Here is a 23,912-nt window from a genome sequence, read left to right as displayed (position 1 = left end):
TCTCATATAAGCCGCATCTCAGCTTAACCCCGTTCAACAACGATGCATAAAGATACTCTCCATTAATATCCATTGCAGTGACAGGTGTAGAGCTGCTGTAGGAGTAGAACATCTCGCACACGCTGGGGTTTTTTAGAGACATCTTAAAATATCGCCGTTCGAATGGCCAACAAACATAAGTTCAGGTGTGATGTAGATGGCATCACGGATGGTTATGTCTTTAGAAGGTATTATTTTTGTGAAAGCAGTGGTGTTGTTAAACTCACGAGCCACACTATGATCGATCGATGACGAGAAAGAAACAGGATTCCCGATGACTGCCGGATCCAGTAAAAGTATCCATCGCCATACTTTTACTGGATACTTTTACAAGGGATGTAAAGACATCCATGATTTTTTGAACGACACTATGGATCGGATTCAAATTCACGACTAGAATGCTCACAATGTGTCTTGTGCTGTGTTTATATTCAGATGATACGTGTAATGTATGAGTGAGTGATAAGAGGGTAGGGGCAGAGGTCATGTTGACAAGAAAATATAATGTTTAAGACATATTAAGTTCAACACCTTATTTCGAATGTTTTGTTGAGGAGTTCGGATTTGAATTTTATCAGTAGTTTCCTCTTCAAGGTATAATCCATCTATTTTCTAGAGCATATTCACGAGTTTAAGGGTCTTGGACACTTGAACAGCAATTCCGCATTGGCAATTAGTGCTTTATGTCGATGTTGTGTAGGGAAGCCCGGCCGAAAACAGGCGGGCTGTCAATCTCCTATTGCTTTCATTCAGCCCGCCAAACTGGGGCTCGAACTGCAGCCTACTGTCCCGACGGCATCCCGACTACTCTTACAAAATGGTGCTTACCAAGAGCAATAACCAAGTGTCTAAAAATACCTAAATCACTTTATTTGTGCCTATGAGATGTGGGTGACGTCATTATCAAGCTTAAATGGAGTTGGGCGGGACATGTTGCTAGGCAGAGTGATGGCAGGTGGCCGCTTTCGGATGAAAGAAGCGCCTGGCGTCCGTTGGCTCGTTGGGTGGATGACGTTCGAAAAATCGCGGGACACTTTTGGATGAGACTAGCCCAGGACCGGGATAAGTGGTGTACACGAAGAGAGGCCTATGCTCAGCAGTGGGCGACTGAATGGTAAAATGATGAAAATGATAATGATAATACGTAACGAGTTCCCTCAATTTCACCAGGATCCAATTTAGAACCTGGTGAGTACACAAATAAATGTAGTTGTCCGGATTTGAACCTGGGACCATCGGCTTCATAGGCAGGGTCACTATCCACTAGGCCGGACCGGTTGACAAACCTATAGAATTTCTAGGTTTCTGTTGGAACCATTTTATATTTTGTGGTTTTGTACCTCAATTAAATAAAAAATACAGTTGTTTGTTTTCACATTCCCTAATAATGGGTTATTATTACGTTCTGGGGAAAACCGTCACATCACATGTTACATTGTTACCCAATAACAAACTCCTTATTTAATTTGGCGTAGGGTCATTTGCAAACCTGGTATAACTCGGGGCACTTATACTAAAGTGACGTAGGTAGTAAAATATTTTATCGACAATTAAATATATCGATGTTACTGTCAACATCTAAATGTTCTACAAAATAAATATATATACTTATTTATACAAAATCGCTTTGTATACTGTTTCTTAAATAAAGGTGTTTTTCGACGAATTTATTTTATTTTTAAACCAGATCAGTAATTCCACATTGGCACTAAATGTTTTATTCTAATCATTTTATATCGTTATTTATTATTTCTTAAACATTACTCCGTCTTCATTAACTGCTAAAAGTACATAAAAAGTGAAATTTACCTTGTTGTTGTTGTTGTCCTATGGCACCCCAGAGGTGCAAAGGGCCTTCACAAGCTCGCGCCACGCCTTCCTATCTTCAGCGACCCTTCTGGCCTCCCTCCAGCTCAACCCGACCGCTCGTAGCTCACTTATGACGGACCGCCGCTGCCAAGAGTGTACAGGGCGCCCGGAGCCACGGCTTCCGTCCGGTAGTTTCCAACCGAAAGCGACGTTTGCGTTATTCGCTTCCCCTCTTCGAATAGTATATCCTATCCAACTCCATTTCCGTATCGCGATTTCTTCGCCAATGGGTGTTTGCCGGCATATACTCCATAGGTCTTCATTTCGAATAGTATTTGGCCAGAAAACGCGAAGGATCGACCTGAGGGACTTGTTGACGAAGACTTGAAGTTTATTCGTTAGGCCCTTCGTCACTCTCCACGTTTCGCAGCCAAAAAGCAACACTGATTTGAAAATCTTATATTTAACTTATCACACCTAATTTATCATGCCATTTCGTGATTTTTAATCCCACTTGGTCGAAAAATATATTAAATATATATCTAAAGACGATGAGATAAGATGTAGGTGTCTAAAGGACAAAGATCTATTTTGTTCCCGCGGGATTTTGAAAAAAAAAAACCTGTAATTTTCATTAATATTACTCCCTAGGGAGTAATAGCTTTTTAAGAAAAAGGCCCTTTCTGAATAGGTGAATTCCTTTCTGAATACATTCCAACTTATCCTAATATCATTCACATGAATATAACATTTGGTCACCCTAATTACAAAGAGATGCAACCGCCCACTTTGACTTCTCATGTGGACACACTTTTTGGCTCGTGTACTCCATCCGGTTTATTAAATCTACATTCGTGGCATGTACCCTTTGTGTAAATAAAATAAATTAAAAAAAGTATGCATATAATCGATTACAATTTATTTATAATACGTGCATACAATTTTTCTAACAAATAATATTTTGTTGTAATTGTAAACAATAAATGTAATTAGCGTATTTTAAATTAATTAATAGCATATTTAAATTAAGTAAATTAATTAATTAGCGTAATATTTACAAAGAAACGTAAAAAAAATTGTTCAATAATTTAATTTTTATTTTGACATTTTAGGTCTCCTTAAACGCAGCCATACTTGTCTATGCAATTTAAAAAGTTTATATTTAAATAGTTTTGTACAAATATTTCACAAAGCATAATTATGCGGTTCTGTATTGTGTATAAATTTATAAATACTTAGTTTAAATCAATAACTTTATATTAAAAAATTAGTGATATCAGTCTTCATAGTGTTCTTCCGAAGATTTGGTTCAAAGGGGTAACCGCTAACTTGGTACCAGACAAAATCTACAAAAATAATGTACTTGATTTTCATTGTATCATTTTAGGTGTTTGTCCCCTAAGACCATTTTCGCCTAGCAACAAGGGATCTGGTAGCTGCCCTCACTGGCCCAAAATCTATTTCCACCCTGTATAATTATGAGCTGTAGGTATTTTAATTTGTCACAGTCACGTCTGAAAATATCGATACGGACAAAGTGCCAGAAGTATGTACCTGTACCTACCTATACTAAGGTCGTGTATACATATTTTTGGCACTTTGTCCGTATCGATCTTTGCTTAAAATAATAATGTTTTGAAACCTAATATATGTATGTAATTTCCTCATAGGTGATGTGAAAAGCAGTACGTATGTGTCACATGGTAGCAAAATTATTTTTACCTTGGGCGTTAACACTTGAATTCCTTCACTACGCTCAGGATTCCACTGTAGAATCCTTCGCTTCGTTTAGGATTCAGTTGTACGCCCTCGCCGTAAATATGCCATTATGCTCACTTGTGACACAATCTACTATTTTTGGACTGTATGGAGGGTTGGCCGTCTTGAACGACTTGCCCCACAGAATTGTTTTTGCGTCAAAAAATTTTTTTTTTTTTTCTAATCAGTATACGATACCAAATATGGGCTAAAACGGATCCTTCCTATTTTTGTTACAATACAACCTGTATATAATCTTATTTTTAAAGTACCTCGTTTAAAAGTGTTTAAAGTTAATAATTTACCACACTTTCCCCCTTTCCTTATCTCCGAGACTAATATAACACATAGTTCTGTAGGTACTCATTACATGAAAACCTATGAGATAGGTCAAGCGTGAGTCGATCTTAAGAAAAAAAATGTGTACGCACTAGCGTCCGTCTAACTAAGACCGATATAAAGTTTCACGATTTCTACACATTATTAAATTGTAAAACGGGACTAAGACCCGTCCGCGATTAAGTCCCAATTTACAATTTAATAACTAAGACCGCGTTCGACAGAACAAAGTGTACCTATAGGTATTGAAAAGTGTACGCAGAGTAAGCTTGGTGACAATAATAGTATGGAAGTATTCCCATACGAATTTCAAAGCGACTTATGACCTTGTTTGACTTCGATAACCACGAATCAAATAGTATCCCAAGTATAACCCTTAAAATAGTACCCTATTATCTTAGAAATAAATCCTAATATTGAATACAGCCAAGTCTAGAGTTCGATTTCATCGAATCTATAGCAAAACAAGCTTACATTTGCAGTTGTGAGTGGCGTTACTACTGAACAGTGTATATATTGCACTTCACGAATCGAGTTGTTTTGACAATTATATACCTTAAAATAAAAGATTTAAGGGTCATATGAAAAGCTTAGTTCCAAATTTTCCCGTCTCCCTAAATACGTTGTGGCGCTGCAAAGTGGATTATAAACACGATGCGCGCGCAGCCATAAAGTCGAAAGGTGTTTTATGGGACAAACATTGGTGCAAGTATTTATACTTAGTTAAAATAACAGTAAATTAACTAGAAAAAATAGCGTCGAAGTTAGAGAACATCTTTTAGAAATTTAAGCATGTTTAAAAAAAAGGATAGACATTTTCACCTAAACGGGAGCGTTTAGGTACACTATCGATAAAACGAATAGGTAAAGAAGAAATGCTTATAATAGTACCTACAGTAACATAGTAAATAATTTTTAGTAGAGCGTTTAGATAATTATATAAAATATAGAAAATTTTATTTTACACACTTGAATACGCGCCCAAGAATATTACAGTTTTGATAAAATGTGTCTACTTAGTAAGTTTAGTAACTATCTAAATAGTGAGGCATACGTTAAACTTTAATTTCAACATTTAAGTAGCTTAGGTACCTACCTAAGAAGTACATGAAAAAAATCCCGAGAAAACAAAATAAATCACATAACGAATACATTGCAAGAACTTAAAAAAAAAAACAATTCTTTATATGTAATTGATAATGGATCGATCGCTGTTTCGTGTTTGTTTTCTTTATTCGTAGCTCCAGCTTTCAGAAGCACACTGTGAAAAATATAAATGAAAAGTACTCTTTCCTAAATACCTGTTCCAAAATACTAAGTACAGTGTCACTCCCATAAACAACCTCAGTACAACCTCGCAGTATTTTTCGTGTGGCGACGGAGCTCGCATATTTTTACCAAAAAAATATTCAATTTTTACCCTTTATCACATAAAACCACTATTTTTTACTCCAGTTTATATATTCGTGCTATATTTTTGACCTGAACTTTCTAGAATTTTGACGTATACCCGTATTTTCAACCTTTTTGATGTGTGTTAGTGTGTGGTGAAGGAAAATAAATAAAGTGTAGTGTAGTGAAATTGTGTTATTTTCTAATTGATATTTTATAAGTGAGTACTTAGTGTTAAAAATGCAGTTTAATAATGTTCTTTGGATATTAATAAATGTATGTTAATGCATTATAGGTAATAAAAAATGTTTAGGTATATGCAAATGCAAGATATTATTACGAATAAATAAATAAAATATTTAATTACGTTTATGCTGTAGAAAATTACAGTAAAGAATCACATGTTTATTAGGGGTCATGTGTCACAAAGCAATATTTGACTGTATAACTCTATTTTGAAGCAAATAACTTACTAATTAAATAAATTATAATTAAAATATGAAACAAGTTACAATAAAATAACTGCAATAAAAACAGTATTTTTTTTTAAATTAATCACCAAGATAATCGAAAGAACTTGTGTATTAGGTATAACATAAATAATTTAATTTGTTCGTAAATACAAAAAAAATCTTCTCAAGAATAAGTAGGTAAAGTTAGACCAAGATAGGTCTGCACCGATTTTGATAGCACACGCAGTGCGTTATTTATACGTCATAATTTCATTCTACAACTTTTTTTATCACTTCGTAGTAACGACTGATATAAAAAAAAAACGGTTTAACCAACTGCTAAAGGCGCCTGAAAATTAATTCGTCATAAAACTAGGATATTTTATATGAGAGATAAGTACTAAAATGACAGTTCGTCTGGTCAATTTAGTCTTTCCTATCATTGTGCTTTTGTACCTACCAATTTTGTACCATGACAGATCTGGGGCCCGTTTATCAAAATCTTGTAGATTGTAATACAAGTGGAAGTCCCTTTCTAACAAAAGCTGTCAAAAAGGGACTTCCACTTGTATTACAAGCTACAAGCTTTTGATAAACGGGCCCCAGAACTAACCTCCCTACATAGATAGATCTTTGTCTTCAAGGGGTTAATTATCTCTACAGCTGACAGTACATACCGTCAAGAAATTTGAGGCATATTCTTTGAAAAGGGACCTTATTGTCGATGGCGCTTACGCCGCACAGCGTCGCGCGGCATTGTATTTATATCGGAGCATCGTTAATAATCATGTAAGCGCCATCGACAATAAGGTCCCTTTTTATAGAAAATACCACATTTGATTTCTATACCTTGAGCCAAATTCTGATTTAACAATGAGTTACGAATTGGATAGTGTTTTGATATGACCTTGAAGACCGCTCTCGCTGATTGGTGCATGAGGAATAAACATAAACATATGTCCTACGTGGGCGATCTCGTTGCGAACGCGAACGCCGTGGGCCCGCAGCGCCGCTTCGCTTCGCATTCGCGAGTTGTTCGCTTACGTAAGGCCCTGGTCTGCAACAAACGCCGTAGGTCGCGTCCGGCATCCGGCGTGACGCTGTACGCGACGTATGAATGCTTATTACGGAAATGCACTATAGTGGTCTCTCTCACACGCCAGACGCGGCGCACGGCGTATAGTGCATTTCCATAGTAAGCATTCGTACGTCGCGTACAGCGTCACGCCGGAAGCCGGACGCGACCTACGGCGTTTGTTGCAGACCAGGGCCTAAGACGCTGCGTGATCAGTGATCACCAAGATGCTCGTGAAGGTCGTATCAAAACCAGCTTAAACCCATTGCTAAATTAGAATTTATCCCCGCATCACATATAATATGTGGCTTTCCGTCAGAAAAGGGTCCCTTAGCACATGGTGCATGGCGTTTTTCTGATGATATGATATGGTTTGGTGGGGTTCACGGTCTATATCCCGGTCAATATAAGTCTAATGATATGGTTTATTTATTCATGTAATAACAATTAGAAATACATATAAAACTTAAAAAACTAAAACTAAAAATAAATAAAACTAATCTTAAAATAAATACCTAAAAAATAATCCCCTGCGGCACGCGGCATGGTGCCGTAGATGCTGGCAGCATTTCCTCGCTGTATTGCAATGCTTACTCTTTGTGCGAGGAAGTTGCCAGCTCTACGATCACCAGTGACGTCTATAATTTTTTTAGCCAATTGCTTAAATAATGAAGACGCATTCGGACCCCACGGGCCAAGGGTCTCGACCCCAAAAGGTACGAAATCGTATTCGGGGCCGAGACCCCTATATTTTGTCTTTATTAATTTGTCAGCCGCCTCTGCCGCCGCGCCCCACATGTGACGTCCCACACCAGCACCCGTCCCATCTTCCACGGAACCAGTGACATTCCGTCCGGTCTCTTACCATCGTTTATGGTTCATTTATATCACAATATACAATTGCACTTAAAATTACACATGGTAAGTTCTTAGGAATTTATATTGTGATTGTCATTTTTTACATTATGAATAATGTAAATGAAAAATAACAGTGACAATTAAAATTACATTCAAAATTATTAAATTACAATCGTATGTCAGCAGTTTCATAATAAATTAAAAACAATATTTAGAAAATCAATTCGCCAGGAATGGGTCGTTATTAAGCTATAATTTTTTTTTACAAAATTGAGCACTTTAGGTATGTCACAGAAATTAAGGTTGCCATTAAACTAACAAATAAGTAAATTATAATAAAACTTACAATTCAGATGTCAACAAAGTACAAAGTACTATTTAAATAAAAATGTGAATTATGGATGGATTATCCAATAAAAAGTTTCTCAAACGGCTCTTAGATTTTCTGTCAGAGGGCTCGTCTCTCAAGTCTTGGGGTAGTCGCTCGTGACAAAGTCCTTAAGTCGTAATGGAAAGGTCCTTCTGCATATGACGCAAAGGGCCCTTCTCTGATGGAAAGGTTATATACACACGAAGCCTAAGTGTGTTAGTGTGAAGTGTGTTAGTGTGTAGTGTGTGTGTGTGCCTTAGTGTGTGTGTTGGACCTATGTTGTCTTGAATAAATGGATTTATTATTATTATTAGGACCCTTTATGTGGATATGTGCATTAGAACCGATATATCGGAGCGACCAAGGCGCTCGAAAATATCTGAACATGCCCATTAGCGTTTATAATAAGGGCTTTGTACAGTTATTTGTGAACACTCCGCTCCGATATAATGGCGATTCAACCAATCACTTTATTTGCAATAAAACATACACTAAAATATAGTCTGCATCTTCCCAAATGATTTTTACGCTTAAGACGGTAATCTGTTAAACAAAAGCCATTGTCTCTTATGTGCGAGCGGTCGGCCTTTGTGTGCTATTGTGTGTTAGCGCGACTCCTCGTGCCACGGCGCGTGCGGCGCTCACACACAATGGCCGACCGCTCGCACAAAAGAGAATGGCTTTTGTTTAACAAATTACCATCTTAAGCGTAAAAACCATTTGAGAAAGTGCAAACTTTACACATATCACATTCTACACTGAAATATCAAAATAAACTGGTGTCTATGATTGCTAGGTGATGGCGCCAGTTAAGTTCGGACTGTTTAAAACGAGGAGTCGGGATCAACAGGAACAGCCTTCCACCGAGAACCTGCTGCAGAACAGCACCAGCTCCGAACTAGGTAAAAGCACTATACAAACACCAGAATCTACTCGTGTTAGTTGCTAGATGGCGTCAGTTTAGACGGGACAATTTTTCGCACAATCTGATCAAGTTATCAATTTAATTGTGTAGTGTGGAAAAAAAATTAGCTCGCCGATCCATCTTGATTCGATTGTAGATTGTGACCTATCAAGGATGCGGAAGCAAAAATGTCGAAAAATGCGATACACCAATTTTATAATTTCGAGCTCTTCTGTAACCATGATTCTAAAATTGGCAGCGGGGAAACTTTTGTCAGTCGTCAGGGGGCGCAAATTTGGTGACTGCCCCGGGCGCCATATTCTCTAGCTACGCCCCTGGCTAGAATAGATGAGATCGACGTCAATTAATTATTTAACATGTCAATTTGATTGTTCCGTCTGGTCGAGCGTTAAATTCGGACTGTTCAAAACGAGGAATCGGAAAACAGGAGCAGCCTTCCACCGAGGAGCTGCTGCACAGCACCACCACCTTAAGCCGAGGAGTGGGGGATTTGAAGGTTTCCAAAGGCTACGGCCGGGGACTTTTGATATGTTCACGTCCTAACTAGTCCAAACAAAGTTACGAAGTCAAAAATTGTGTTTCAAGCATTTCCCTCTATTACCTTCTTATTGCTTGGCCTAATGGTGTCGTGGATCGTTCTTGCGTAAACACGTGTAAGGGTAGCCATTAATTAATCGTTTTTCCTTCTTGTAATCGTAATCGTTTTTCAACAGCGACCCCTGGCTCCCCAATCCCATCGACGAGTAAAGGACAGAGTGCAGATGCAGATTTCTACTCACCAGACATATCGGTTTTGCAGCTCGACAGCGACGATGAAGACGTGAGTATATAGTTTTACAACAATCGCACGATAATCGCACGACAGTCGCACGATAATCGCACGACGGTCGCACGATAGTCGCAGACGACACTAAATCAACGAATAGTGGACAAAGTGCAGATACAGATTTCTTTTACTCACCAGACATATCAGTTTTGCAGCTCGAGAGCGACGATGAAGACGTAAGTTTATATGTTGTAGTTTCATAACAATCGCGCCATAACCGCACGATAGTCGCACGATTGTCGCACGACAGTCGCACGATAGTCGCAGCCACCACTAGACCAACAAGTAAACGACAGAGTGCAGATACAGATTTTTACTCACCAAACAAATAGCTTAGGTTATGCAGCTCAACAGCGACGATGAAGACGTGAGTTTTATTATAGTTGCATAACAATCGCACGACAGTCGCACGACGAAAAAGCAATTGATAATAAAAATCAATAAGGAAATGTTACGGCAAGATCGTCCGGATACTTGTACAGTTGAGAAGATTATCTATTCAATAACATTTTATTAAAAATAGTGCAAACATTAAAATATTTATTATATCAGCATTCCGATATTACCCAACGATACCTATTCTGTCATGAAACATGCATGCAAAAAATATATGGGCATTTTTTTATTTAATTTTTATTTATTGATTTCATTTTGTAGGGTTCCGTATTAAATTTATCGATTGGTTTAAGAGTCCCCGGCAACCTCGGTTCTCCATACAAATGTATTAACGCTCTCATTTTAAAACGACTAGCTAGATTGCTCTGAAACTTTGTACTTACAATAGGATAAGGTATATCTAGTATTCTGTAATTAATTTACGTAGCTTCAGATACAATAGTAAATAAAATACAGCGAATTTAAGTTTTTCATACACAAGTGTTGTATATAAATGTTTTTGCTCTATTTCGTTTGTTTTATATACTAGAGATATATAAACTAATTACAGACCTAACTATACCTCTTGTCATTGCATGTGCAAAGTTTCATTACAATCCAACTCGTAGTTTTAAAATGAGAACGAAACTCCGTTTGTATGGGAAGGTGAAATTCGGCCCACCTGGGTATGTCTCGGACTCCCCTAATTTGAAAAGGCCCCTTTCCCACTAACACAGTTGTTTATTTATGAAATGACTTTCTAAACGTATTGCTAATAACTAATTTACACCAAAACGTTTCGGCCCAATTACTTTAAAAGCTTCTGGAAACTTCGCGGTATCGAGTAACACTCGTGGAACTTCGTTGGTGCCGTTGGTGGCTTGTTATACAGGGTAATTTTGTTAACTGGACATAATAATTAACATTTAAAAAGTTATCAGGCCCCGTAATTAAGCTTAGCTGGCAAATATGTGACAAATAATAGTTTTATGTTAGGGTTGGCGGTTATACTCATCAAACGTCGTTGGCGTACGTGTCGCCATTATTTTTAGATTAAGCCAGGTCCCCACAGAAAACCAGCGCCACGGTTTGCCGCGGCACTATGCTGAGTGGGGATCCTTTTTGGCGTCCAAATGTTTTTTTGTCTGCATGCTTTTCTTTTTTATGTACTATGTTGTGGCGTCAAATAAATGTATTTTCTTTCTTTCTTTCTTTCTTTCAAACATTTATTCAGCAAATAGGCCACAGGGGCACTTTTACATGACAATTTTTACAAGCAATAAAACTAACCAGAAATTACAAAAAACAATTACAAATATGGAATCAATAAAATATTAGATACTCCAATTCTAGGGATTAGTTGCCAAGCGGACCCCAGGCTCCCTAGAGCCGTAGCAAAATGCCGGGACAACGCGAGGAAGATGATAATGTCATATTAGTTCATACGGTTTTCTGTGTTCATAGCATACGCCAACACACTTTCATAGATGTAACTAAAATATAGCCGGTCAAACAACTTTGTCAGTAGAAACAATCGCGAAATTCAAATTTTCTATGACCTGTTAACCTGACCTGACCTGAACGTTCGTTATACAGTCGCCATCAGATATATTGGAGCAGCCAAGGTGCTCTAAAATATCTGAACACGCACTCTAACGTCTTGACAATAGAGGCGTGTTCAGATATTTGTGAGCACCTCGGCCGCTCCGATATATCTGACGGCGACTGTACAAGCGTTTGGTTCAAACACAAATGATTATTTTTTATCGATCCTATACAGACGACCAAAAAGTTCGACTTTGTCACAGAAAACAAATTAATACTTTTTAACAAACTACTTATTATTAGTATCCGTGTACTTACTTACAAAATTTGACCTGAATTTTGATTATAGCTATGAATTTTCTGACTACTGATAAGCCTATTAACTATAAATTTTGTTTCAGATCGGTTCAGAAAAACCTACGCCCACCAGACGAATTAGCCATAGCAGTGTTATAGAGGATCCACTGGTAAGGATACATGTATATTGTATTGTGTTGTATATGACGCAGTCAAAAAGTTTTAATTCCTGTAGATTCGTGTACAATTTACATTCTTTATCTTATGTTACGTTAGCCTTACTTAAGAACAATTCCCATGGTTGGTGGACAGATTTGCCAAAAATTTATAAATTACATACATACATACATACATACATACATACATATAATCACGCCTATTTCCCGGAGGGGTAGGCAGAGACCACGGATTTCCACTTGCTACGATCCTGACATACCTCTTTCGCTTCCTTCACTTTCATAACATTCCTCATACACGCTCGCCGGTTTAGGGTGCTCTTGACCTGGCCTTTCTTCAGGATTTCCCCGATCTGATCAGAGAAAGTCCGCCGAGGTCTGCCCCTTCCAACTCCCTACTTTCTAATTTATAATTTAGTTATTCAACAAGTCTGCTGGATAGCCGTCGTATTTGCAGAATATACAGTCCCGAAGTATACAGTATATGGGGCATTTTCTATGAAAAGGGACCTTATTGTAGATGGCGCTTACGCCGCACAGCGTCGCGCGGCATTGTATTTATATCGGAGCATCGTTTATAATGGCGTAAGCGCCGTCGACAATAAGGTCCCTTTTTAAAGAAAATACCACATATGCGCGGCGATTTACATTATAACTAGCCCCTGCCCGCAGCTCTGTCCGTGTAAAGTTACAAACTTTCAACAAGCACTTTTTCACCCCGGATTTGTATCTCCTTTTGTGGTTATAGCCTCCTAAGGCTCAAGGTCCTGTCCAAATGGAACAGTTGCTTTTTTTTTGTTTAGTAAAATTGTCAAACAAAGAAAAATCCCATTATCCGATCCGATATCGAATATCGGATGATCTTTGCAGAAAAGTGGCTGCTAGAAAGTGCCTTGTGGCAACAAGTTCTTTTCTTGGTTTAAAGTCATCTTATAAACAATAAATATTAATACAATCACTACATAGTATAATATAAAGACGCTTCCTGCTGTCTGTCTGACCCTATGTACCTGTGTTTAGATCATTAAAACAACGCTACGGATTTTGATGTGATTCAAAAGGTATGTATACATCAACATTGCACCCGTGCGAAGCCGGGGCGGGTCGCTAGTGAATAAATAAATTGTCAAAGGGCGCTTTTTAAGTTTTTACTTTTTTGTGGTCGTATTCGACATCCGATAGGTATCGGCTTCAGACAATGTGAAAACGCTCTGGCGCTGCCCGCCATCCATACATTGGTTAAAACAAATGTTTCGTGGCCGAAACATTTTGCCACGAAACATAATACAAATACAAAATACAAATACAAATAATTTATTGAAAAAAGTATTGTACAGAGGTTCATCTTAAAGACTAAGAGTTGTTAGTAGAGGAAAGTGGTTTACGAATGCCTGAACTAGGAGTTCCTGTGTTTCAGGCAGCGAAGGACAAAATTAATCAATTTTTAATTATTCACTTAATTATAAATTAATAGTAGTACTTACACAATAGAAGTCTTATCGCCTTAACAAAATGGAGGCGCTCTTATAGTCAAGTTTTAGGTTTTCGAGGGGGTGAAGCAGACGTAGTGGTAGAATAGACAGGCGCACGATTCCCGCGCAACACGTCGACGTCCATATTCTGACGCCATCCGTATTCTGACTTGTTAGTTCCGGATTTTTTTCCGGAAGTTTAATATATTGAATAAGATTTATATATTGACGTAATAAATAAAATTGAAATGGAAAATTGAATTGAACTATAAATTGATTATAGACAAATTCGTATTTTCATGAGTATTAATAATGAAATTTAAAATGGTAGGTTATTAAATTACTCAATTATACCTTTGTATACAATAGTAGAGTATGCCGCAGTAAATTAAATAATCAATTATTTCTAATCACAGTTAATCCCAAGTTGTTTTATTTATGTAACATTAAATAACTAATAATAGTGGGTAACTTATTTAATAGTGGGTCTTTACAAGGAATGGCAATTTATTTATGTAGGTAAGAAACGGGAAAGGCTATTGATCCCTAAATTAAAATTCTTCAAATAATAGCGGCCTGCTGTGACACGGCATATTTTCTTTGTTATGATCATTAGTGATTTTTTGACTAATTCGTCGTCTTTTTGGTAATGGTTCCTGTTCTTTATCTTCGTCGATTCTAGAAAGAACAGTTGCTTTCTCCAAATCTCTCAGTGGCATTCCCCGTGCTCGCCTGGAGTCTACTATCTCAGGCAATAGCCAGTCCATATAAAATGTCACTAGTTTTTTTTTCATATTTTCCCAAAATAAATCATCCCTGCAAATGATTTCAGTTTTAAGTGGTTTATTTTCCCCACTCCACACTGCAAATAAACAGTTTTTTCTTTGTGTGACATGAAGCTGCCCTTGAATCTGATGGTACCAATTACTATTTTTATTGATAGCAATCGTCTTGGTTTTTTTATTGTACTTCCATATCTGTATTTTGTTTTCTTTTATTGACTCTTCTAGACCTTTTTTAAATGCAACTAAAGGACACTTTACTTCCACTACTGTGTCTTGGCCTATTAAGCCATCGGGTGTGGCACCAATAAACGGGTATTCGTCGTCTATGAACAACCCGCAGGGCTCAATGATGACTTTTTCTTGGATAGCAAGTTGTTTCAAGGCGAGACTTTCATTTTCCACACCATGAGCGATTGCAGTTACGTGACTGAGGTTTGATTTATACAAAATATTTTCCACTAGCTTTGCTTTGCTAGTGTTCTCTCTTCGTTTTACTATCAGTCCGAAATTGGATGCCGTTATCATATTTTTTCGAAGCTCAACCCAGTCATCACTATCTCTCTGATCTAAAGTCGACAGTTGTATTTTCTCTTTGTCTGACGTTAATTGTTTCAAATTTTCCAGGAAAGTTTCTTTCGCTATTGTTAGTTCTTGTTGAGATATATCAGGAGTAGTACTCTGGGCGCCATAATCATTTTGAGCTGCATTGTCTATCTTTAACATTCTGTTTTTTTTTGTGGGGATTCGCTTGGTTCAATTTTCTTTTCGCCAGTCGTCTTTCTTCAAATTTTTGCAGAATGGTATTTGTGGGGCTCTTGCCTAACATTCTTTTTTGAAGTAAAAGTCTTGGGTGTGGGTTATTAAAAGAAACAACTGCTGCATTGCAACGCCCTCGGTAACCACGACGGAGTGAGAAATTAATTCTTTTTCCTCCTACAATCTTCGCAATCACACTGTTGAAGCGCTCCACTTGATTTGTGTCGACATCTTCAAGCATACTTCTTGATTTGGACATGACCGTTTGGATTATTGTTTGCATCCTGAACCAAAACAGAGAATTTTCTATTTCCATGTTGCTCTGTGTTGTCTTTTCTTTAGAACAATAATAGTCCTTGCATTTTGTGTGGTTACCGAAAGCATGTTGAACGGAATTTTGTACATCGTTTCTGAAAGCCGCTAGTGCTATTGGGTTTTCTTTTTCTTGTTTATGTTTTTTTATTGACGTACAGACAACTTTGCGGATGGTCTTTATTGATATTTCGGAAATTTTTTTTCTATACGCCATGGGGTATCTGCTATCTCTAGACAAGATTCTCAGTTTGTTGCACATGTTACGAAGCACGTGGTTCCTGCATTCGATTTTTTTTACTGTGTGAGTTGGGTAGGGATTACGCGCCAAGATTTTTGCATAAGTGGCAGAGTCCCCATCAGCAATTAATCTACCATAAACAACACCGTACATTTCCACTGAAGTTTCAAAGCCCTCGCAAATTATTTGAGACTCCATGCTACTTGAAGACCCGGTGTAATTTTTGAAACAAATATGATCTGGTTTTTCAACTTCTTTTTTTTCAGCGCGAGCACAAACCAAACAATATTTGTTTTTAATGCCCACAAACAAAACTTCGCCAAATCTGCGGCCTACTATTGCTGCGGCTCCGGATAGGGCCTTATAGTTATTCCCGTACGATCGCGCTGACCAACACGCATCGGCATATACGTCTATCATTGGTATGCCATCCTTTGTTAAACTTCCTTTAGCTATCGCTGCTTCCCTTTCGCGCGTAGCTGCTGCCTCCATGGATTCAACAGCTGTTGATTCCCATTTTTCATAAACCTCATCTTGGATTCGCTGATATGTGGCAGCTGTGAAGATAGGAATGTTCATAGACGCTGTGATTTCTTCAAATTGGGAATAACCGATACCGGCAGACGTGATTCCTATAGCCGCAGCCACATTAGCATTAACGTTTTCTTTGTTTGACGAGTCCTCACTTTTGAGTATAAAATCCTTTTGGCACATGTTACATTTTAATTTGAATTTAGATATTAATCCACTTCTTCTTTCTCCAATTAAAGAAATGTGTGCAAAATTGCAATCATGTAATGAACTGTGGCTGGATATGGTTTGTAACTGCTGAAAAAAAGTTACGACATCGATAATCCGTCGACCATTTACTGGTTTATAAATCTCTTCTTGAGGTGAAGTTTCAATAAGTCATTCGTATTTGGTAATTTCGCTGAAATTAAGAAAATAGTAATAATTTTGGAAATATAATAAAACACTGACGTGATATTAACAAAGCTGACTATATTTTCCTCTTGTTACTTGTTTAACTTACCTATCATAGTTCGATTCCTGAATATCTCCTGTATCCATCGAGACCATTAGTAAGTCCAATTCGGAGTCATTTCGTGCTCTAAAGTTGCAAAAATAAAATAAGTTGAGTAGGACGTGAGCGTGGCCGCGGGCAGAAGCTAATAATATTAATATTTCACTATATGGTCACTGACCTTTTACAGTTTAAAGCCGTCGCATTCTCCGAGATCGGAACATTTGGAACTACTTTTGAATCTTTTGATATGCCCAATTGTGAGTAGTGGATATTTGTTTCATCCTGGTTATCGCCTTGTAATACTCTAGAATTGAAATAATTAAATTAGGTAGATCTAGTCTCACCCTAAAAAAAAACTTTAATTTCCGGTTTTCCTCAAGTTATAACGACGTTATCACGAAAAAAATATTTAGACCAGATCGGTCAATTGTTCATACCTGCAACCTGTGCCTAAATGATACTCACCCATCAATAATATTTGAATCCGGTATATCTCCTGCATGCGCTAAAGTTGAAGGTGTTTCTATACCTACAATTGTTTCTAAAAAATTTACAAACCTACTAGCTACACCTACTTGTAATTTCCACACCAATCTAGGAGACCCCGAGATTCCGTGACCGAAATTTCAGCGCGCTAGGACTATTTTGAAAATCGGCCGCCATTTTGAATCGGCCATTTTGAAAAAAAAATGGCGGTTTCAAAAGCTGCCCAGGGTCCTCTATGACATTTGGTCGAGCACCCCCCACCTAGGTCTCACCGTTTAGCCGGGCCGTCCCACATTTTTCGACCCGGGATTCGAATCCAAAAATCCATATTTTTCTGGACCTACATTTTCCGGCCTCTATACAAAACTTTTTTTTTGTGGGTATATAGGTATATTATTTTAATTTAATTTATTTTAACACCAACAATGATATTGTTATGAAAAAATCCGGAAACCGAAAAATATTATCCGGAATTGTGAAAATAATTTCCGGATTTCTGAATAACATTGGAAAAATAAATACCTAACTTATTACTAATCTGAGGGAACTACGTTCAACTTGTTGCCTCTCTGTCGCACTCGTGAATGCATAGGTAAGTGTGACTGGAAGGCAACACGTCGAAAGTGGTTCGCGGTAGGCCCTCTGTTTCTAAATTTGTTACTTGTACATTGTGTCGATACTTCATAATTATACTTTACCTATCGTCTTTATTCGATTCTGTTCCCGTTTGAGTATAATTACAAAATGTTCCATTGTCTTCAAGATGACAATCTTTCTGAACTCTAAACTAGACCAAAACTTTTTTCAAATCGTACCAAAAGCAACTAATATCATTATCATTTTTGTTTGACGTGTTGCCTCTCTGTCGCACTTGTTAATTCGTACGTAAGTGTGACAGGCAGGAACACGTCGAACGTGGTTCGCGGTAGGCCTTCAGTACATTCGATGCCCAACTTGTCTAAAAATTATAATATGACAGACGAATGTCTGAAATGTCACCGTATTTAAGAATTATTTCGCTGAATTTTTAGGTTTTGCTTCGTAAATGTGACCGAAAACATTGTGGTCGTAAATCTAAACTTCTAAAGGCACTCATTTACAATATTTCACTTACTAACCCTCCTCGTTGCCACAGAATAAGTAATAGTACTATCATATCCTTGCCCAATGCTAGGTGCATAACATATGTAATGTAAACGAATGTAAATGACGTGAAAACGCAATCAAATACTTACTGTTTACGAAACCTTATATTATTCATATGGTCTCGCAGTTCACGTAGCCGTGCCCTTTTCCGTTTAGTTTTTTTAATACTGTGATTACCCATTGTATTCTACCGCTAACCACGATCGTCCACTAAACTAGTACACGTCCGACGCTGACAGTGGTCACGGGCGTACTGGCGTGAGGAATCGATGCACGATTTTGCCGCGCAGGGTGATGTTTAGTATTATAATGTAATTATGAATGAAAAAGTTAACGTATAAATGAGAGGTCAAGCAAAAACTTAGATTTACTTAAAAGCTGTCGAATGAAGTAAGTCTCATATTAATTTTCGTCATAGTACTTCTAAAATAAGGGAACAAAGTCAATTTTAAGCATATTTTCAAACGAAAATTCTATCGAGGAAATAATGACCCATCGTGTTTCTGACAAGCATATAACTAGTTCAAGGACTGAAGTTATACATACTAGAAAATAATGCATGAAATCCTTGTAAAAGTCTGTAAATATCGCTTTAAAATAGCTCATTTTACTATACACCGCGCCTTAAGTGTTAAATTTCAAAGTACACAATCATGTTACGACTATTAGTAGGTTCTCTGTATCATAATATCTACCTAATATGGTTGTTGACTCATGTTGAATTTTATAACTAAATCTAGTTAAATAGATAGAAGATGAGCAAGAGCATAATAAATTGGAAACTTAAAGTGCGGGTGCCAGACTTTGACCATCATTTGTGACTTTTGTATTACTTTAAGACAATGGGTCCGATACAGACATTTGATCCTCAAAACAAACCTGATCGACTGATACCAGTAATAAAAATTTGTCAAATACCCTATTGTCTACAGATGAACTACCAACACCTAACCAACCAATCATCCATCGATCACGACGACACTCTCCCCATAGATGACGACGCAACCTCCTGCGATGCTAACTCCATACAGTTTGACGAAACCTCCATAGCCCCTAGCGAAGACCTGTCGGTCTACTGTCTAAAGAAGAAGAAGAATCTCAGGAGTGCCAGGGAGGTGCAGCAATTGAGGGATTTGGATATGTGGAGGGCGAGCGACGTCGAAGTAATGCAGGTGAGGATATAACTAGTCACCAAGAACTGAGAACTCGAGATACACGTGCAAAAATGCATGTTCCCATTTTAATCTCCTTAACTCATTAAACTGCCCGGCCCTGTTCACCTCCCAAACCTGATGTATCTGCCTTGGTTGGTGTGGTTTTTAATCCAAGTAATTGAACTGCTGACCTTGCAATAAATGACTCTTCCGACCCTTGATCTATAAGAGCTTGCAAGAGTTGATATTCTCCGCCATTTTATGATTCAGCTGACACTACAGCTGTTGCTAATAACTTCCGAGGTCCTACACCCTTAACAAAAGGCTGGTGATGTGTGTAGAGGTTGATGGATGCTCCTCAGATGATTAAGCATTGATAGGTACCTTTTTGATTTGACTCACAACTGGTGATACTTGATTGCCAATGGAATGATTCGCCACCGTAGTCTGCGATTCGGCTTTAAATGCAATAATGAGTGGTGCCGTCTGTTGCATATTTGGCAAGACGTTGTGCTTTTGCAGTGTTTTACCGAATGATTGTTACCTAGACAATTAAAACATAACCTTTGAGTTTGGACAAAGTTACGCTTATTCCTTACAACTCCTAATAAGGTGATCTTGTTTGCATAAAGCACAAATTGTCTGAACTACATGTAACATATTAATCGGGTTTGATTTATTTATTTGAATACTGTGAGAACTATAAGTGCGCTGTTTCTGAACAAAACTGTTTGATTTTGAATCTAAGAATTCCAACGAATGGTATTTTGTTTCCAAAAACTCTTTGAATTGTTTAATTGTCAGAACTAAACACCAATTCGCTGACTTTAGATTCCCATTGCTTCCTACTCTCCGAATCTAATCTCTGGCTAACAATAAAAATTATTATGACATTCCATGTACCAGTGTCTATACCTAAGCCTTTCAAGGCATTTAAAGTTTCTGTTGTGACATCTAGTAATTGCTTGATGGCACTGGAGGACTCGGTTGAAATGCCTTTTTGACCGAAAAACCGCTGTAAAATGCTGTTAACTTAATACTGTTTATTGTTGTATCGGCTTTTCAAAAGAGTCCAGCATTGCTCGTAACCTTGTTGCTCGTTTTGCCTCCTCCTTTTTGGTACGGACGCCTAAGGAATGCGCCCCGCCATCTGTATTTCCTGATCAATATGACCTCGGTCTCTTTAAAACAAGAGTGAATAGGCTGTTACTGAACCGGTGAGCTCCATCTTAGGCCCTGTCTTCACTTTCCATCAGGTGTGACTAGGGCCAATCGCCGATCAGTTTATTAAAAAAAACCATCATTAGTTATGGGTATATGTCGTAACAATTATTCAGCTTCTCCCTTGAGATGCCCCTTCCCTAAATGTAATTTCAGTACGTCATCAATCTCATTATTGTCGTGGATGATAGTGATACAAATAGATCCCTGAAACTCATCCATTCTGTATACAGTCCAGAAAACGTCGGAAAGGTGATCTTTGGCAAACGGACGTGACTCGTCTTTGGGTTTGAAGAACTTGACGGCGAAGTATCGAAGTTACTTGAATTTGTTTTAAATCTGCGCTGTCTCCTTCAAATCACAATTATAATTCAAGTAATTCTCGTCTGATACGTCAGTTGCAATTATACCAATACCCGCCATTATCAAGCAATTGTACAGACTATAAGCTAATTTTTATAGCTTTAACTCTAAATTACACAATACGTTCAGTGATAGTTGACGAAACCCTACCAAACTTAATTGGCCCATGCTTGGAGTCATGACCTTTCAGATCACTATAAATCTTAGATAATTTATTTCGGAAATTTAATGCTTCAGAAACATGCTAAATTAATTATTTAAAACAATTACTCTAAAACTTGTTATGTAATGATCCCCATCAAAAATAAAATCAATTCTCTATGATTTAAACTTAATCTGACCAAAGATAGATATAACTCCGTAATAGATGGATACAGTCTAAGGAAAAAACGTGCCTCGAAAATCAAGAAAATTTGATTCTCGTTCAGAGGGCGCTACTAGCTTTGGCCTACTGTCGTATAGATGGCGTTGACGGTTTCGTTTGTTATTTAACAATTTTAACGCATATCAGTGAAAGAACATGGGTCAAAATCATAAAAAAAAAAAAAATTCAAATAAAAAAAAAACATTTATCCATATTTAAATACATTTTATCGTATTTTTATAAATATTTATTTTTAGTTTGAAAGTCGGTCGACAGATGGCAGTGAATTTACTGGGGTTACAAAATTTACTATGACAGTACCGCTCTAGTATAAGTTACTCTATGATCTGATCTAATAATTCTGAGTACAACAAACTGTAGGTAACTGTAAAAATATCAAATGGACTTTTATGATCTCCATTAATTTTGTTATTTATTTGAGTCTCGGAATTAAGAAGCTCCACCCACCCACTAATACGCTTGCTACGGGATTAACATATACTTGTAATTTAAATAAATAATAACAAATGATATAATTAAGAGCTATAAGAGATGATATAAGAGCTCGAGGGAGAGGAGTGTTAGGGTCGGCAACGCGCATGTAACTCCTCTGGAGTTGCAGGCGTACATAGGCTACGGAGACTGCTTAACATCAGGCGGGCCGTATGCTTGTTTGCCACCGACGTAGTATAATAAAATGATATAAATAAATATTTCACAAATATGGAGTTAATTTTATATTAGAATATTTTACAGTTTCCATTCTACAGATTAAATTTCTTTATTGATGGTATGAATTCTAATCTGGATAGCAGAATAATGGTTACTTAAATCTAGAAATTTAACAAGTAATAAAATATTGGGCTATCATCCCAAAAGAGTTAATGATGAATTTATTTGATTAAGAAGACAGTTTGTAACCCTCCCAATACATAAACTCTACTAACCCTCTAAATATATATATAAACCCTTTACTTACTTACTTATAAATAATTTGGCCATGTGATCGTCTAGATAGTAGTTAATAGGACCCCTCGAAGTGAACCGCGGTACCCTAGATTCTTTAATGAGTATCAGCTAAATTTTGGACTGATTCTATTACTATTATTACCTAAATTTTAAGGAATAAATATTCATGGTATTGAAGATATATTTTATTATGATACTAAGGAATAATTAAAGGAATATTTTAATAGTTACAAGAGTAGGAATAGTATATTGTGTCACAAGGAAGCAAAATGACGTATCTACGGCGAGGGCGTACATAGAATCCTGAACGAAGCGAAGGATTCCATAATTGAATGCTGAGCGTAGGATGCATACTAAAATGGAATCTCGAGCGTAATGATGTAAATAATTTTACAATTTTATTAAATCTAATCGTGTAATGTAAATGCTGTTGAAGGTTTACTACATATGATGTTAATTAGGTAATTGCAGCATATATGGTTAATATGAGGTTAAAAATGTTGTTGGAAAAATGAGTTTAAAAATGTTTTTGGCGAAGTCCCGCTACACCTATTAAGTCTTCGGGATAACATACAAAGCAGTAATCCTGGGATGAGCCCATTTACACCCTAGCTTTTTAGAAAAGTTATAATTATACTATCACCTTCTAAATGATGTGTGAGTCCACACGTACTGCTTCGCATGCTCGATGCGGGTCTGAAAACTCTTAGCCCGTTGCAAAACATCATTCGGGTCACCTAAACCACTATTGTAGCCAGACGGGCTATGACCAACGCTTCGCAATCCTATGCATTCCTAGATGATCTGATGAAAGAAGCGCCAAGTATCATCAATCAATCAAAATTACTTATTTTTTTATGTTCAAAAGCTAGGGATACTGATCATTTTTCCCCAATCCCCAAAACTAAAAGAATAGACTGTATTTCTAGTCTTTAGACGCACAAACGAAGTACTAAGGTTATTTACTATATTTTATGAGACAGAAATATCAAGTTGAGCATTATTCCACTCAAATTACCATTGGACTATTCTTGCCTGCCAAGGGGTCCCTAAAACAAACCATTCTTTTATCCCAGAACGATCTGTATGCCTAAACCCAGCTTGATATTTTAAGAATTTATTTTGTAAATACCTTATAAACCTGATTGCAAAACTCAGTACCTCGTCTTTACTCCAAAAACCAGAAATTTAATAGATAAAAAATAAAGATTTCATAGGAATTTTATTTATTTTCCCCAGATTTAGGCAAAAGAATCCTTTACCTTTTAAATACACATATATTAGGTTAATGAAGCCATATTTTTGTCTTTAAAAGAAGAATTTATATCAACCATATCAGATTCTTAGACCAAGCATAAAAGAGACCCTACACACAAATAC

At 37.1% G+C, this 23,912-nt stretch overlaps 1 protein-coding gene across 1 annotated transcript in view; it reads left to right on the top strand.

Moving 5' to 3' along the window:
• The first annotated feature begins 8,891 nt into the window (after positions 1 to 8,891).
• LOC134752870 (uncharacterized) overlaps positions 8,892 to 23,912 on the top strand; it is a 57,472-nt gene continuing 42,451 nt past the window's right edge. Inside the window, exons 1-4 of the mRNA XM_063688638.1 lie at positions 8,892 to 8,994; positions 9,731 to 9,837; positions 12,165 to 12,230; positions 19,394 to 19,633. Of these exons, the coding sequence (XP_063544708.1) occupies positions 8,892 to 8,994; positions 9,731 to 9,837; positions 12,165 to 12,230; positions 19,394 to 19,633 (516 nt within the window). The remainder of the gene's footprint in view (positions 8,995 to 9,730; positions 9,838 to 12,164; positions 12,231 to 19,393; positions 19,634 to 23,912) is intronic.

The sequence above is a fragment of the Cydia strobilella genome, chromosome 25 (genome assembly GCF_947568885.1).
Source record: "Cydia strobilella chromosome 25, ilCydStro3.1, whole genome shotgun sequence".
Taxonomy (NCBI): domain Eukaryota; kingdom Metazoa; phylum Arthropoda; class Insecta; order Lepidoptera; family Tortricidae; genus Cydia; species Cydia strobilella.
Note: the sequence above shows the minus strand (reverse complement) of the source record. Positions and strands in the feature narration are given on the sequence as shown.